General features: G+C 33.5%; 3 protein-coding genes across 6 annotated transcripts; 2 read left to right on the forward strand and 1 right to left on the reverse strand.

Moving 5' to 3' along the window:
• LOC104785082 (agamous-like MADS-box protein AGL5) lies at positions 2073–5874 on the reverse strand. 2 transcript variants are annotated; one of them, XM_010510220.2, is made up of 7 exons: positions 5708–5874; positions 5216–5456; positions 3123–3204; positions 2851–3012; positions 2699–2740; positions 2544–2585; positions 2073–2442 (listed from the first exon to the last, which is right to left on the reverse strand). In XM_010510220.2, the coding sequence occupies exons 2-7, from the start codon at positions 5443–5445 to the stop codon at positions 2257–2259; spliced, it is 744 nt and encodes a 247-aa protein (XP_010508522.1). In that variant the 5' UTR covers positions 5446–5456; positions 5708–5874; the 3' UTR covers positions 2073–2256. The 2 variants fall into 2 exon arrangements, with proteins under 2 accessions (XP_010508522.1, XP_010508520.1); XM_010510218.2 differs by having other exon boundaries at positions 2693–2740.
• Positions 7909–9081, forward strand: LOC104785083 (HVA22-like protein f). Its single transcript, XM_010510221.2, has 5 exons — positions 7909–8127; positions 8246–8272; positions 8360–8482; positions 8582–8834; positions 8938–9081. The coding sequence occupies exons 1-5, from the start codon at positions 8081–8083 to the stop codon at positions 8962–8964; spliced, it is 477 nt and encodes a 158-aa protein (XP_010508523.1). The 5' UTR covers positions 7909–8080; the 3' UTR covers positions 8965–9081.
• On the forward strand, positions 9775–14354 carry LOC104785084 (serine/threonine-protein phosphatase 5). Of its 3 annotated transcripts, none has more exons than XM_010510222.2 (14): positions 9775–9947; positions 10491–10625; positions 10755–10924; positions 11006–11077; positions 11371–11521; positions 11683–11841; positions 12195–12303; positions 12383–12500; positions 12765–12912; positions 13075–13323; positions 13408–13533; positions 13627–13727; positions 13812–13886; positions 13986–14354. In XM_010510222.2, exons 2-14 carry the CDS (start codon positions 10550–10552, stop codon positions 14043–14045), a joined length of 1614 nt encoding a protein of 537 aa, XP_010508524.1. In that variant the 5' UTR covers positions 9775–9947; positions 10491–10549; the 3' UTR covers positions 14046–14354. The 3 variants fall into 3 exon arrangements, with proteins under 3 accessions (XP_010508524.1, XP_010508525.1, XP_010508526.1); XM_010510223.2 differs by having other exon boundaries at positions 11683–11838; XM_010510224.2 differs by lacking the exon at positions 11683–11841 and having other exon boundaries at positions 9779–9947.

Below are 15945 nucleotides of genomic sequence, written 5' to 3' on the forward strand. Positions count from 1 at the left end.
ACGATGACAATATCTTTAATCCGAACAAGAAACTATAAATAGGATCATTTAACATAAATAGTAAAAGAGAGTGGAACAAAAGGACAAGCATATATATAATTTAATGTATAGACTAAGGTACAGAGAAGTCAAAGTCCAAATGTAGATTAACATGCCTGCAGACCAACACAATGCCATAACTGCTCCATTAAATTGTTCATGAGCATTTGAAAAATCAGGCCTAAGTGATGTGTCACCAACGGGAAACAACTGGATTAAACTCCAAAAACGACAAGTCCATGAGAAAGAGAGAGAAGGAGCAAATGTTTAGATTTAGCATTAAAGAAGGAAGCAGTACATATCAGAAGTGTGGTGTGGTGTCGTGTTACTGTAATAAACTCTGTGGAGTAAATATTGCAAGATGGTCTCCATGCATTCAAGTTTAAAACCCCAAGTTCTACCCACCAATGACTAAATATCTTTAATGACTCTCTCTCTAGTAATGTCTGGAATTGCATTAATGATATTAAGTTGGTTGTCATGGTTTTGGAAACACATCATCTTTGGAGTTTGAGAAATACTAGTATCTCTATCCAAGTTTATCTTTACCCATGTTCGTTTTCTGAGTGTATTAAACAAATCAGACTGGTTGAATTAGCCAACTACTTATGAGAATCAAAAGTTAGCTCTCCTTCAACAGAAGTATTCAAACTGATACAATGCATCTATTTTCAGAATTAAAATATCTTGAAGTAACTTGAAGGAGTAAATTATTGAAATTGTGATCTTTCCTAGTAATGATCAATGTATGAACAGAGGATAAAGCCTTGTTTGAGTTATCATTACATTAAGTAGATGTGCTATAGTTCTAGCTATGTAATTATTTTTTCTTCAAGAATTCTTCCTTGCTAGATTGATTCATTTAGGCTAGATTTGTTCATCAGCATATGAAATTTTCCGAACAGAGCTCACTAAGTGGAAGTGATCTGTTTTAAACTAATCACATCCTGCATTAAAGATGCAAAAAATTTTTTTTGTTTGGAAACAATCTCCTCAGATTAAGACAGATGCCAGAGCACATGGAGAGCAACAAACAACATTTAGCTACGAGAGTTTTCAGTCAATGAACTGATAGGAAATGTAGCTTGTTTGTTTGCTCTGTTGCAGTAAAAGTTAGGTATTTTTTGGTGCTTTGTAACATGAATTTGGCGTCAAGAAAACATATTTTGGTTTTACTATAAATTATGCTGAGAAGAATGAATGTATTACCTCATTCATTAAGTTAATTAGGAAGGAGCTGACAATGGAATTGAGTAAGTGAGGTTGAAGTCATTGGTAGATGGTACATCACTGAGACTCTAAGCTCCATTTGCTTTCAAATCTTCTGCTATTTCTGTTGTTTCAGGTTTTTGGCGTAGAATGAAATGATTTAGCAGGTCACTTGTTCTCAAATCTGAAAAGATTTTAACACAAGCGAAGGTTCTATATAGATACATCATGATGTTCTTTTATCTTTTAAGTTGGTGAAGAGAACGTTATCAATTTCTCACTTCAAGCTTCCTTCTTGATAAGAGGAAGTACTAATGGGCAATTACTTTGCTATATATATTCCCACTAAGAGACCTTTCTACCTCTCATTGGACTAATATAATCTCATATAATGCAGAGCTTGAATCCAGGGACTGCATCTGTGGCAGCCAGGAGCTTCTACCACTCGCTGTTGAAAATCTTACACACCTTCTTGTCCCTCTTATGACGTGACGCTGGACTAAGATCTTGATCCATTGATCAGAAAGTGTCTGAGCTGATAAGAGCAAATAAAGAGACTGTCCTCTGCAGCCTGAAAACAGGAGGCAAAAAAGGTTTGGCCTATAGCTCTCATATTTTCATAGTAATAAGAATTTAGAATTAAAGATGTTTAGTTAGATGTAACTTGGGATGCGTATGAAGCTTTTGCATCTCAAGCTGCATCTCAATAGTGTTTTAGAAATTGCATTTGTTCTTTTTTGGGTCACATCAACACATTTTGATTTGAATATGTAAATACACCAAGTAGCAATAGAGCTAGCTACAGCTAGATATCCTTTTTTTTGGATAGAATGTGGTATATTATTAGTCTTAGCCGTAACATAACATACATAGTGACAATATATGTAAAATTAGGTCCCTCTCAAATCGTTACATCTGCAATTGTAAGTTTTTAACAGTAAGTGTAACATGAATATATATATGCATAAGATCAATCTCACATGAGAAAAGAGCTTATGTTGGACTTAATTAAACAAGTTGCAGAGGTGGCTGGTCGTGGTTGGAAGAATTCTGGTTCGGTTCAAGAAGGTTAACCGGAATATAATTCCGGTTATACTGCTCCGAGTGGTGAGAAGAAGTCACACCTGACTCGTAAACCGTCCCTTGATGTATCGCACCCGATTCCTGCTGTTGTAGTCCTGCTCTTTCAGTTATCTGCAGAGATATTTAGAATTTGTACATCATCAAGAGATTTTTATGCCTGCCGAAAAATAATAATGATCAAAATGCTAAAAGGAATTATATATGAATAAAACCTTGGAGCGGAGATACATGTTATCGTTTTGCAGCTCGATTTCCTACAATGCAAGCAACAGCAGAGAAGAAAAAATAAACGATGATCAGAATTAAAGAGAAGTTACTAATTAAGTAGAGTAATTAACTTGTGAAGGAAGATAGGGTTTACTTTTACCCTTTTTTGCATGTATTCAATCTCTGCAACTAACATCTCGTGCTGGAGATAAAAACCAAACAGAACATGCAAGAATTAGATGGAGTCGCGAAAAATATATACTCACGCATTAAGAACATTGATGGGAAATCAAGTATAGTGAATTTGTTAACCTTCTTGGAACGGACACGACTGATTCCTTTCTCAAGCCTACTTTCAAGGTTCTTGAGTTCCTTAAAGTTCAAGGAACCAAGAGATTCACCAAGAATGTGTCTGTTCAGATTCTGAATGTCCCGAATCTGTCTCCGAAGTTTAGACGCCTCTTGCTGATAGTACTGCATCAATATTCGATCAATGGTTCATACAAGAGGTCATATAAAAAAAAGTCAGATAATTCAAGAAGAAGTAACGAACTAGTGAACACTAAAGTAATAATGAAGCTAACCTGAGTATTAGCTTCGGTGACGGAAGGAGGGTTAACGGCGTCGGAGCAAGCTTTCTTGTACCTTTCTATTGTTCCTCTCACACTTCACCAAACCACAGAGGAAAAAGATTGAAAATTTTAATCATTCATTAGCTAATAATGGATGCGACCGATGAAAATCTACTGTCAAACTTAAACCACACCAGTAGTAAAACAAAGACGCACACAACTATAAAATATCTTTGGATATATAAAGACACACACACACAGACACGATTGTCCGGCCATAACCTTAAATTCAACTGATCGACAAAATAGAGGGTTTGGACCAGTAATAGTAGTAGTACCATATGATTTGTTTGACCCTTTTTTCGTTTTGGGATATTCATGTTATTATTGCATATATCTATTAATTACATATAGTCCTAATTTGAAAACACACAAAGAAAGAAAAAGTAGCAAATTGGAGAAGAAGAAAAAAGAAAAAGAAATTGATCAATTACATTTGCTCTTAGTTAACTGGAATTGGTCCCAATGTGTCCAAGATTTATGTACGACGCAAAATCCAAATTATATTTTCCGTAGTAACCAAGTTCAAAAACACTATTAATTAAGCTTTAAGATAAATAAGTGATCTCTTCAGGTTAAGTTATAGATCACCAACAAGCTAGTGGCTTTTTTCCAATATTAATTATTTTGGTAAAAAACATATTTGTCTCAGCCTAAATACGTACCAACGACTTGAAATTTGTAAATCCTTTGCAATATCAAAACAGTAAAGCTAGCTATAAATATATGTTAGGCTTTCATATTCATCATACAAGTAATTCACATTATGCTGTATGATGGAAAGCTGAAGTTGATAAATGTCAAAAAGTAAGACACTAATTAAAGCCATGAGGGTGTTTGAAATAAGAAACTGAACTACATTTTTGATAATAGAAACATATAATTCACGTTTTTTTTTTCCACAAACCTAATGCATTCTTCTTTTGTTAATCAAATTAGTTGGATATTGACTTAAAGGTACTTTTAAGTCATGATTATGCACCGTTTATCATGTATATATAGATTAATTAGTTAGTGAGAAAATGATTCTTAGTCTTTGTGAAAATTCACATTGTAACTACAAATTTTCTTGTTTTAACTTAGATCCATGATATGATCATATTCATACATCACCCTTAACATTATAGTCTTAATACCACTAGCTAAAAACCAATAATACTAATTAAAAAAAAAAACCAAAATTATCACTAGCTAAAAAAGCAGACAAATAATCCAAAATGGTGAAATGAACATGAGCTGTTTAATAGCTGGAAATGACAAGTTCCCAACTTGGAGTGGAGAAAATAAGTAAATAACAATCAAAAAGTCAAAATTTTATGTTTTCATTGGTTTTGTTGATTGATGGATGATTAATTAGTGACTCAACAGCAAGCTTTGTCCCCAAAAAAAATTTCTTGATTAATCACCAAAATATTAGAGAAGTGTCAGAAGACAAACACCTACTAGTTTTCCCCTAGTGAATCAATTTTTAAGGAATCTACATATAGCTTTTATATAATAATATATAGCCCAATATTAAAATATATATTATAATTTATCAAGAACCCTTCTTTTTCATTACTATGATGGAAATCTAATGATCAATCTGCAGAAATAAAATTTCATGGGCCATCAAATTGATCGAAGTGTCTTGTAGAAACTGACATATACTAGTACATAGATAGATATACATATATATGCTGTTTTTAAGATTTGTGGAAAAATAAAAAAAGTGACTGGAACAAGGTATGGGGATGCTCATTAATGGTCAGAGAAGACCTCACAGCTTTTTTTTTACAAAGAGAGAGAGAGCGAGAGAAGTTAAAGTAATCAAATTTTTGCCCCAAATACAACAAAACTAGGGTTCCATAGTTTAAAACAACCCTAATTAAATCTGAGGATTTCAAAAGAAAGCTGATCATCAGAGGAACTTAGTAAAACCCTATAAATCTCACTAAGCATATATATATACAGATTGAAAAAGCCACCCAAAAAGAAAAAAAAAAGTTCGAAACTATATTCTAGAAAAAAAAATCAAGAAAATCAAGATCTAAAAAAAGATGTACCTGTTGTTGGCGTACTCGTAGAGACGGCCTCGAGTGGAGAAGATGACAAGAGCGACCTCAGCGTCACACAAGACAGAGAGCTCATAAGCTTTCTTGAGCAAACCATTGCGTCGTTTGCAGAAAGTGACTTGACGATTCGTAGTGTTTTCTATCCTCTTGATCTCTATCTTCCCTCTCCCTATCTTCTTGCTGCTCTCTGCTACATCATTACTACTCGCTCCACCCTCCATTTATCTAAACCCTAGCGAAGAGTAAATTTAATGAACAAAACACAATCAAACACTACACACAAGAGAGAGAGAAGCTTGTAAGATCGATCAAGTCTTTTTTTTTTGCAAGTTCTGAGAGATTTCAATGAGAAAAAGGTATCTTATTCTATTAAAAGAAATGGTTTTTTTTTTTAATTTATTTGATGAAAAGCCCTAAACTGATGAATGAAAAATAAAGAGTACAAGACTTGGATGATCAAGTGTATATCATCAATAAGCATACCTGAGTTTGCAAGATTATGATCAAAAAGAATTAAAGGAGAAGTGAGAAGGGAATTGATGAAATCTGAGAGATTTAAATTTGTCTAAAGATACTATTCTTATTATCTCAGTACCACTTAACTGCTGCTTCTGCTTTAATATTTTGGTTTATAAATTTCTTTTAGAGGAATATTTATTTGGAAGTATATAAAAAAACCATTTGCAGAAAACAGAAGGTTTGGTAGTTTTTTTCAAACTCCAATGTTATAGACGAAAAAAAGAAAGAAAGAAATTGGACCATTAGTCTAACACATGCATTAATTTAGCCAATTTATCTCACACACCTAATCCTTTAAATTCTCTATGTATGCATTTAGATTGAAATTTGAAATTGATTAGGACTTAAGTGGTAGAAATTATCAAAATAGGAAAAAAAGAAGGAAGAGTTGGGTTTGGATTGGGTGGGGAGAGCAGGCATTGAAGGAGGACCATCCAATTTTTCTTTCATGTTTTGGGGGAAAAAGAGAGGTATGGGCTCTGTTTCTCATCAGAATCACCTTTTGGAAAGTTTCCTTTTTTGGTAATTCTTGTTTTTATTCTCATTTTCTTTTTATTGCCCTACTCAGTATATACGTACGTCTTTTAACTAAATAGTTAAATTTTCAATTAACTAAATATAAAAAATCATTCTCATTTTTTATCATCAATTTTCAAATTTAACCAATATTTAACTTAATCTTTCAACGTAAACTTTAGAATGGTGTTAAATATAACTTATCAACTAATAATATACCAAGCGAACCAATCAATGAAATTTCAGGTTTTTTGAATATACATATATATATATATATATTTGAATTTGTGTTTACGGGTTGACGACATTGAACTATGATTTACATTCATAATTCACGTTAAATATATATATATATATATATATATATATATATATATATATGAAAACTTCATAATTATATTTGTCTTGGCAATTACAAACTGTAAATAAATCTACAAAAGAAAAGATAATTGTTTGTGTTCAAAACTGGCTTGATAAAAATGGCAATCTAAAAGTATATAGCGTAACTGGTTTCGTGTTGCCAAATAATTATGTTGGAGAGTCTTATTCTTGGACATTAAGTTAGTCCAACGGCATCTTGAATATTAAGGATATTAGTTATTTTTTTAATATACGTAATTTAGACAAAGAACGACATCATATAAACGACAATATAATTAGAGAAGACGAAACTAAATAAAGTAAATGAGGGCAGAGAGAACCCACGTACGGCGAATGACTAATCATATGTATAGTCATTATCCATATGACCCTTTCTCAGATTTGCATTAACTAATTGTAGTTACGAAAGGAAACTCTTTTGTGTTTTGCCCATACCTCATCATTTTCATTGTACTTACTTCAATTTAATTTTATTCACGAGCAAAAAAGCATCTACATATATATACACTTTCACATTCATGTCGAATTTATTAAGTTTCAAATTTTGCAAAATTCATTTCAAGAAGGAACTTGAGTGTTGGTAGGGCTTTCATTGACTTTCGTGGTAAACATATAATTTAAGAAAACATACCATGAAATTTCAAAGCTAGCTAGTAAATAATTTGAATGCTCTGATGATTCTCTCGTTCGTGGATAGTTACTTAGCGTGAAATAACATAATTTCATATTGGCAAAAAGTCTTTTATCATATAGACTACTAATGAAGAAAAAGGTAAATAATAAATACTTGTGTGTAAGAAAGATGAATTATATAAAGATTCTTTTACTAGCTCAGTGACAAAAAAAAGTTAAATCTTGATCAGATTAAACGTTCACTGGTGAACTTCAATTTCATGAAAAGAAGTATATAAATGGGTAAGAAAGAGAGATTCTATAAAGACGTCAAATTAAAAGGAAGGACATGTGATTTTACTCAGAATTTAACAAAGTCGTGGACCAAAATATCATAATCAAAACTGTGTAATACGTCCAAACCTCATTAATTAATGCGTAGTTTCTTGATCACTAACTCTTGTGAAAAAAGAAAAGAATCTTGTTTACCAAAAATATATTCCAAGTATCATTCATAGGGATAGATAGGGATACTAAACCCAAGACTTGGATTTCCCTAGTTAGTCTGAAATTTACCAACAATTACTTTGAAATATTTTTTTTGTTATAGAGAAGAGAAATGGACAAATGGGTTCATATATATAATCATATGCTAACGTATCAACAGGTTGGAGATTCTTTGCCTGTGCTTGTTGCCTTAACTTATACAAAGATTCTTGCTTCAAAAAAGATTCAAGCTCTTGTTGTGTATATATCCAACGTCACAGTGCTAAAGACGTTTGTGTTCAGAGAGAAGTTTCCATTGAAAGAAGAGATAGACTGAGTATAATGGGTGTCATTATTGCGATTGCAAAACGTTTTGATGCTCTCATTGGGTAGGTTTCAATTTTTGTCTCATATATAGGATAAAAATAAATAAATTAAACTCGATATTTGTTCAAATTTTAACATTATTTTCTTCTTCTTTTTTTTTTTTTGTCTTGTTGCATGCAGGCCTGGAGTCATGCTTCTCTATCCTCTGTAAGTGAATTTAAATCTAAATGCTTTGTTTATAAAAATAACTTCAAAGTAATAACAACTGAATGGATGATGATGATGATGATTAAGGTATGCATCGTTTCGAGCAATAGAGAGTCCAACAATGTTAGATGATCAACAATGGCTAACGTATTGGATCATTTACTCCTTAATAACAATATTCGAGCTATCCGTTTGGAGGATCCTTGCCTGGTAAAATTATATATAATATAACATTCATAATCAATTTTTGTCACGAATTCAGAATAAAAGACTAAAAAATTATTCTCTGTTCTATATTGCATTTTGTAGGCTACCATTTTGGCCATACTTGAAGCTTTTGTTCTGTATGTGGTTGGTGCTACCAATGTTTAGTGGTGCAGCCTACATTTACTCCAATTTCGTTAGACAATACGTCAAGATTGGGATGAATGCTGGGGGAGGAGCTAATTATACAGATGAACAGAGAAGAGTTTTACAGATGATGAGTCTTGATGCTAGAAAATCGGTTCAAGATTATGTTGACCGGTTCGGATGGGATTCTGTTGAGAAAGCAATCAAAGCGGTACACTCACACATTATTATTCTCTTCTACCTCTTATATAATAATAATCAAATACATAAATTTGGGATTATAACTTTATCATATGTGTGTGTTTATAATGTAGGCTGAAAAAGAAACAAGAAGGCATTGAGATGGATCGGAGAGGATCAAGAGAATCACAAAAACATTACTCTTTGGTTTGTATATGTATGGTGTGTAGATTTGTATAGAGCAAAACTTTTATGAAAGTAAAAAAAAAAAAAAAAAAGAGAGATGTTTAAACTTTTTTAAACTTGTGTTCTTCTTGATGAGCATATATATATATATATTAGTACATTTAGAGAAGCAACCTCTATCGTAAGAAAAGAAAAAAAAAAAGAAATCGGATTCTATTTTGGATGGCTCTGAATTTGATTAGGAGACAAATTCGAATTAAAAACAAGAATACAACACTCTTTGACAAACTAAGATGAAGTCAGAACTCAGTAGTCACTTCACTTCCCTTTATAACCCAAATAGTAGAGAAGAACATTGCTCCTCTCTGCTTTTAGTTATATCACATTAATATGTGTTTTGTTATTTCCTAATTTTATTTATTTTTGTCAACAGCTTTTAAAAAATTTACTTTGTTCGCTCAGATAAGCTAATTCCATTTTATTTAATTTAATTTGTTATAAATTTTTAATCATCAGTCAGATTAGGCCTTAGAATAAACTTTTTGGTTTTAAAGAAAAAAGAAGAAAAAAAATCCAAATTTTAAATTCAGAGAGATCCATGAATGATAAAATTATTAGCCCCAAAGGCCTCTCTCTCTATAGCCACACACACGAAGAAATAAAAATACATAAACTTTACATACCAAAATTTTTTTGATATATGACGTCAGAAATATAATACATTATTTATTAGTTGTTTTAATTTACTGGTAAAAAAAAAAGGAAAATTAGTGGGGAAAATTAAAAAAAAAAATTCCCAAAAACCCCCCTCTTGTCAATAGATTCAAAGCGCATACTCTCTAATTTGACTCAATCTAGGGTTTCTGGGTCACTTTGAAGCTTCTCCCTTAAACCTGGTCTCTTACTCGTCAACCCTCTTCCTCTTCCCTTGTCGCCAAGATTGAAGCTTTGTTTTCAGGTATGAATCCCATCTTAGGTAATTGGGTGTTTGAATTATTCCGACAAACATGTCTTAGACTCTGTCTTCCTTGTGTTGATGTTCTGTTTTGCTTTTTCTCTTATCTGGGTATGATTAATAGATCTCTCCTAGGAATCTTCTTCTTACGGCCATGAATCTGATTCATTCGTTGCTGTGCTGTTTATGAAAACGATGTAGAATATAAAAGTTCACACCTTTTTTTGTTTTTTTTGGCCTCTTATCTATTCGCTTAATGTTCTTGTGGCATGATTTTTATTCTAAAGCAGTTTGTTTTCATCTGTTATGGCTTAATCTCGTTGCATGATTACAGTCGGGTGGTTGTATTACAAAAAATATAGACTTGATTCATGTTGAATAGTGTTTCTATCTCTAACAAAGCTCTTAAACTAGCTCTCTATGGTGTAGTAGAACTTATTGATTTTGAGGAAATGCTCCAGTTGATTATGATTATTGTTGTTCTGCATTTGGGGATGAAGAGATAAAACATTGACTTTACATCTTTTTTTTTTTTCTTGCAATCAGTTCTGGCTTCACAGGATAATTAAGGAATTCAGTAAGAGATAAGTTCATTCTGTGACAACATGGAGTCTAAGAATGAGAATTCTGATGTTTCACACGCCGAGGAGTTCAAAAATCAGGCTAACGAAGCTTTCAAAGGTGTGTATTTTTTTATTAAAAAAGTTTAACAGAATCTTGTGGAATCAGTTTATACTCTTTTTAATGTGATACTCTTTGTTTTTGCTTTGAGTTAAGAACAGCTCACTTAATTTTGTTTGTTGCTTACAGGTCACAAATTCTCCAATGCTATTGATCTATATACAAAAGCTATTGAACTCAACGGTAACAACGCTGTGTATTGGGCAAACCGTGCATTTGCTCACACGAAACTGGAGGAATATGGCAGTGCGATACAGGATGCATCAAAGGCCATTGAAGTTGATTCAAAATACTCTAAGGTATCATTCTGTGACTAGTTGTTTCCTTTTCTTCTTCTCACGTTTATTCAGCCAATTCGCTGATTATCTACTGAATTACAGGGTTATTACAGGCGTGGTGCTGCATATCTTGCCATGGGAAAATTTAAGGACGCCTTGAAGGATTTCCAACAGGTTAATGTTTATTGCTTGAGATCTGATAGTTCTTGTCTTATTTATTCTAACTTTTTGAGTGAGCAGTCCGCTTATGTTGAGAAATGTCAAAATACGAAAGATGAAATGTTGTAGTCGTGTAGCTTGAGTCACCCGAAAAGGTCATAACTTGATTGTTTTGATCTGTGACCAAGTGATAGGAAACTTGATAGTGATCTGTGGAAATCCAGTTTGGTGGTGGACTGTCTTTATTTATTGAGTGAGAGAGATTCGTGTTACAGTATTCCTGACATGGTCTGCTATATGTATTTTAGGTAAAAAGGCTTTCTCCTAATGACCCCGATGCCACAAGAAAGCTAAGAGAATGTGAGAAAGCAGTGATGAAACTCAAATTTGAGGAAGCAATCTCTGTACCAGTCTCTGAAAGGCGTTCAGTAGCTGAGTCCGTTGACTTCCACACAATAGGTATCCATCATCTGCTTGCTTATTTTTCTGTTGTCTTATAGCTTGCAGTGTGTTCTGTCATCCCTGGTTCTCTCGTCTCTCGCCTTTGATTCAGTAGTTGACAAATGGTTGAATGTAGCTTTAGACTAGTAATCATTCTTCTACCTATTGTCACATAATAGGGAACAAACCCAGATCATCGTTCATGCCCACCAAAACGGCTTTAGCAGCAGTTGTTGCAGCAGTAATGGTGGTGGCGGTCCGGGGATTTGCCACAACTGAGATACTCATGGTGTTGGTTTCGGTGGTATTAGGGGCATTTTGGTGGGGTAGCTCTGGTAGTAGTGTCTTTTCTTTGGTTAAATCCTCATCCTAGGATCAATCTGTATCGTTTTTATGCATATCAAAGCCTGGATATGTTTCCTTTCTTGGAGTCTCAGTTGAGAATTGAAAAGTTCAGTGATATTGATGTGAAACCCATCTCAATAGGAGTGGACATCTCACAGACTTACAAATTTCTCCTTTTCTTTTCTGTTAAGATGGCATACCTCTTTTGCTACACTTTAACTCTTGCCAGTAAAATGTGTCAATGGCTTGTAGTTTTTAACATTTCATTATTGAAAACTGATGTTCATTGTTATAGAGGTTTTAATCCTTTATCAATCTTCTAATATTCTGTTCAATTTCATTGTAGAGGTTGAGCCACAGTACTCTGGTGCTCGGATTGAGGGAGAGGAAGTTTCCTTGGATTTTGTGAAAACGATGATGGAAGATTTCAAGAACCAAAAAACATTGCATAAACGGTACATATTTTTTTGGTGGTACTCAACTTACTTAACGCAGTGATCATCTCTTCATGCTTAGTCGGCATTATATTTGTAGGTATGCATATCAGATCGTCTTACAAACCAGACAAATCTTGCTAGCACTGCCGTCTCTTGTCGACATTAGCGTTCCAAATGGCAAACATATCACTGTATGTGGTGATGTGCATGGTCAGGTAAGCTTGGTTTAACTTACTCTCCCAGCATAATTTTTTTTCTCTTAGATGAATCTGCAATCTTTTCAGTTCTCTCGTTACATGTGTAGAAATTTTTAGTAAACTAGTTCCCATACTATATCTGTGGAATTGGATTGTATTGTGAATCTTTCTACTTCTCATATCTTGATTTTGTTGGCTAACCTTCTGCTCCTTTTTCCACTAGCAGGGGCTAGTGTCAGTGTGTTGTATTGTGGTTTTGACACGTGAATGTTTTTTTTGCAGTTCTATGATCTGCTAAATATCTTCGAGCTCAATGGCCTCCCTTCTGAGGAGAATCCATACCTATTCAATGGTGACTTTGTGGACAGAGGTTCATTCTCTGTTGAGATCATCCTCACACTATTTGCTTTCAAGTGCATGTGCCCATCATGTAAGCTCTCTGAACCCTTGCTATAATAATTCTTTGATGTTCAAGTTTTAGTTGCTTTTGCTATCTCTGGCAAGGATTAAATCGTCTACTTTTGTCTGATGGGTTAAAGTTCCCAATCAAATTGTAAGTCGCTATTTACACATATTTGTTGAAAATTTGCAGCCATATATCTAGCCAGAGGAAACCATGAAAGCAAGAGCATGAATAAAATTTATGGTTTTGAGGGCGAGGTTCGATCCAAGTTGAGTGAAAAATTTGTGGATCTCTTTGCTGAGGTTTTCTGTTACCTACCGTTGGCTCATGTTATAAATGGGAAGGTCTTTGTGGTACATGGAGGTCTGTTCAGTGTTGATGGTGTAAAACTGTCAGACATCAGAGCTATCGACCGTTTCTGTGAGCCTCCAGAGGAAGGTATGTTTCATCATTTACATCTTCTGTTAACTTTTTTCTGTAATTGTGTTTTCTGTTTCTCCGTCTAATCATGATAGTGTTCAGGGCTAATGTGTGAACTTCTGTGGAGCGATCCTCAACCTCTCCCTGGAAGAGGCCCAAGCAAGCGAGGGGTTGGTCTATCGTTTGGTGGAGACGTGACAAAGAGGTTTTTGCAAGATAATAATCTAGGTTAGTTGCTGTTTTGGTATTATTTGGGTTTGGTCTCTGGCGCCAATTTAATCTTGAGATTGCTATTAAGTTGGATTTTTATGAATTTCATAGAGTTGTTGGTCCGCTCACATGAAGTAAAAGATGAAGGCTATGAGGTTGAGCATGACGGTAAACTCATCACTGTTTTCTCTGCCCCAAATTACTGTGATCAGGTAACTCAAAACTTCACGTATTCAATTTTGAAACCGCACCGAACTACATGGTTCTTACTTAACATGGAATTTGTATTGTTGTAGATGGGTAATAAGGGGGCTTTCATTCGTTTTGAAGCTCCTGATATGAAGCCAAATATTGTTACATTTTCAGCAGTGGTGAGTGTAGTATACCTCTAGCATTGTTCTTGTGAATGTTTCACGGATTTATTTAGACTCATTTGAAAACTCTCCTGATTCTTTGATATATTGTCACAGCCTCACCCGGATGTGAAGCCAATGGCATATGCAAACAATTTTCTCAGGATGTTCAACTAACCAGCAAAAAGCTTCTTCTACTCAAATGCTATGCTAAAGACTCAAGGACCAGAAGTGTTTCAGAAACATAATGATATAAGTTTTTTTTTCCTTTATCTTCTGCAGTTTTTCATGTTGTTCCATATAAGGGAGCCCATGATAATTAAAGGTACAGTATCCGGATTTGATCGTTTTTTCTTTCTTTTTTCCTTTTTGATAAAGTTGTTCCCTCTTCCTCTTAAGCTTATCGATCAACTTTTGTCCCTTTTGTCTTATGTTGTAAGAGGAGTAATGGATCATTCTTATTTTAGATGAAAATCTTGTGATTTACTCAACAAAAGAGTGACCAAATGACCCCAGAAAACTCTCTGTACTTGATGGTTTCTTGAATCAAAAATCAAAGGATTGTTTCTTAAGCTTCTTCTTGTCTGGTTCTTGTTAGACCTTGGATTCTTTTTTAAGTAGAGTTTGATTCAAATATTCAGGTAAAGACATCAAATAAAGACAGAGAGGTCGACAGTGTAGAGCTCTTGCAACAGTAATTCTCATGTAGATTCAGTTTTGCCCCTTCTCTTATTTGAGTATTGTACAATTTGGTGAGCTGTTTAAATACACAGTCTAAAGAGAAAGCTAATAACACTATTGTTTTCCCCTCTCTACATGAGCGGTTTCAGATTAAATACCTGCAGATTCTCATAAGATTCCCCATGAATTTTGCAGAGAATTTTGACAAAATATGTGCTTTGTGTTGTTTAACAATGACTAACTACCACTGAATCACAGAATCATAAAAAGCCATCCTTTGTACATAAACATAACATGTGGCAATCTGAGGAACTATCATCCATGTGCATACTGAAACCCTGAGGTTTTATAATAATAATAGTATATGATATCGACTATTGTATATCTTATGCATATATAGATACATGAACTAAAATGTGGAGAAAGCAAAAGGAGATGGAAATGGAAGAGTGGTGTCAAATCGTAAAGCACTGATGAAAGGACTGAGGGATCCAGAAAGCATTATTACGTGGATTACATAAAACAGTTACAAAAACACAAAAGCAAAAAAAGTTATTTTCTTGGTGTTTAACAAATTTGACAAGTGTTTTAAGGGAAGTAGAGATTTAGGTTTTATATGATGTTTAGCGTCTAGTACTACTAAACCAGTGACTTTTATGACCATTTTGATTAATATTTGGGGTAGGGAGGCCATGTGATGTGTGGATCATGTTTGAGTTAGATCCGTACGGTAAAATAGTAGGTGTCTGATATTACCCCTCCAGACTCACACAGTCCAGGGCTAAAGATTAGATAGATCATTCACTACATATAATACACACCAGACCACATAAATATCATATACATTGTACATTTTTACAAAACATCTGCTGCATTATTGCCAAGTGTAGTACAATTTCTTAACGTTTGAAAACTTTGACCTTTTTTTCTTTTCTTTTTTTTTGTACTTCTTACAAATTTACGTTTTCTCTATTTTTATACCGTTAACAAAGTATTTTGATTCTTTATATAATCAATCAACAAATCAATAATAATAAGAATAAAAACTGTTACAGTTCTTTTAGTTGGTTTGCACTAAAACAAAACATTGTACGGTTTAACTAAAAAAATAAAATAAAAAGGCAAAGAAAAAAACAAGTCTCTTTGAGTTATTTCCGATGTTTTGTAGTATTAAGGTACATATAACTATGATTTTGTCTGGATCAATTCAAACTATGAATAATAAAACTTCAGAGAAATTTTGAAATAAAAAAATAAGACATGAATAATTGAAGACAGTTAATAGAGAGACATACTATGCCCACCACCTTTCAAGAGCTTTTTCTTATCAAATTTTTATATAAAAACAAATATCTAAAGAGGAAAGATGATTTGAACATACTTGATTGCTTAAAAA

Source organism: Camelina sativa, chromosome 5 (genome assembly GCF_000633955.1).
Source record: "Camelina sativa cultivar DH55 chromosome 5, Cs, whole genome shotgun sequence".
NCBI lineage: Eukaryota > Viridiplantae > Streptophyta > Magnoliopsida > Brassicales > Brassicaceae > Camelina > Camelina sativa.

What these genes read in the sequence shown, in the direction of transcription:
- LOC104785082 (XM_010510218.2), bottom strand. Translation starts at nt 5,445, where the DNA reads ATGGAGGGTGGAGCGAGTAGTAATGATGTAGCAGAGAGCAGCAAGAAG. An exon ending in TCACCGAAGCTAATACTCAG is followed by an intron (nt 3,013 to 3,122) that starts GTTAGCTTCATT and finishes ATATTGATGCAG; the next exon opens with TACTATCAGCAAGAGGCGTC. An exon ending in GTCGTGTCCGTTCCAAGAAG is followed by an intron (nt 2,741 to 2,850) that starts GTTAACAAATTC and finishes TTTTATCTCCAG; the next exon opens with CACGAGATGTTAGTTGCAGA.
- LOC104785083 (XM_010510221.2), top strand. Translation starts at nt 8,081, where the DNA reads ATGGGTGTCATTATTGCGATTGCAAAACGTTTTGATGCTCTCATTGG. An exon ending in GTCATGCTTCTCTATCCTCT is followed by an intron (nt 8,273 to 8,359) that starts GTAAGTGAATTT and finishes ATGATGATTAAG; the next exon opens with GTATGCATCGTTTCGAGCAA. An exon ending in GTTTGGAGGATCCTTGCCTG is followed by an intron (nt 8,483 to 8,581) that starts GTAAAATTATAT and finishes TGCATTTTGTAG; the next exon opens with GCTACCATTTTGGCCATACT.
- LOC104785084 (XM_010510222.2), top strand. Translation starts at nt 10,550, where the DNA reads ATGGAGTCTAAGAATGAGAATTCTGATGTTTCACACGCCGAGGAGTTC. An exon ending in GGCTAACGAAGCTTTCAAAG is followed by an intron (nt 10,626 to 10,754) that starts GTGTGTATTTTT and finishes TGTTGCTTACAG; the next exon opens with GTCACAAATTCTCCAATGCT. An exon ending in TTTGCAAGATAATAATCTAG is followed by an intron (nt 13,534 to 13,626) that starts GTTAGTTGCTGT and finishes TGAATTTCATAG; the next exon opens with AGTTGTTGGTCCGCTCACAT.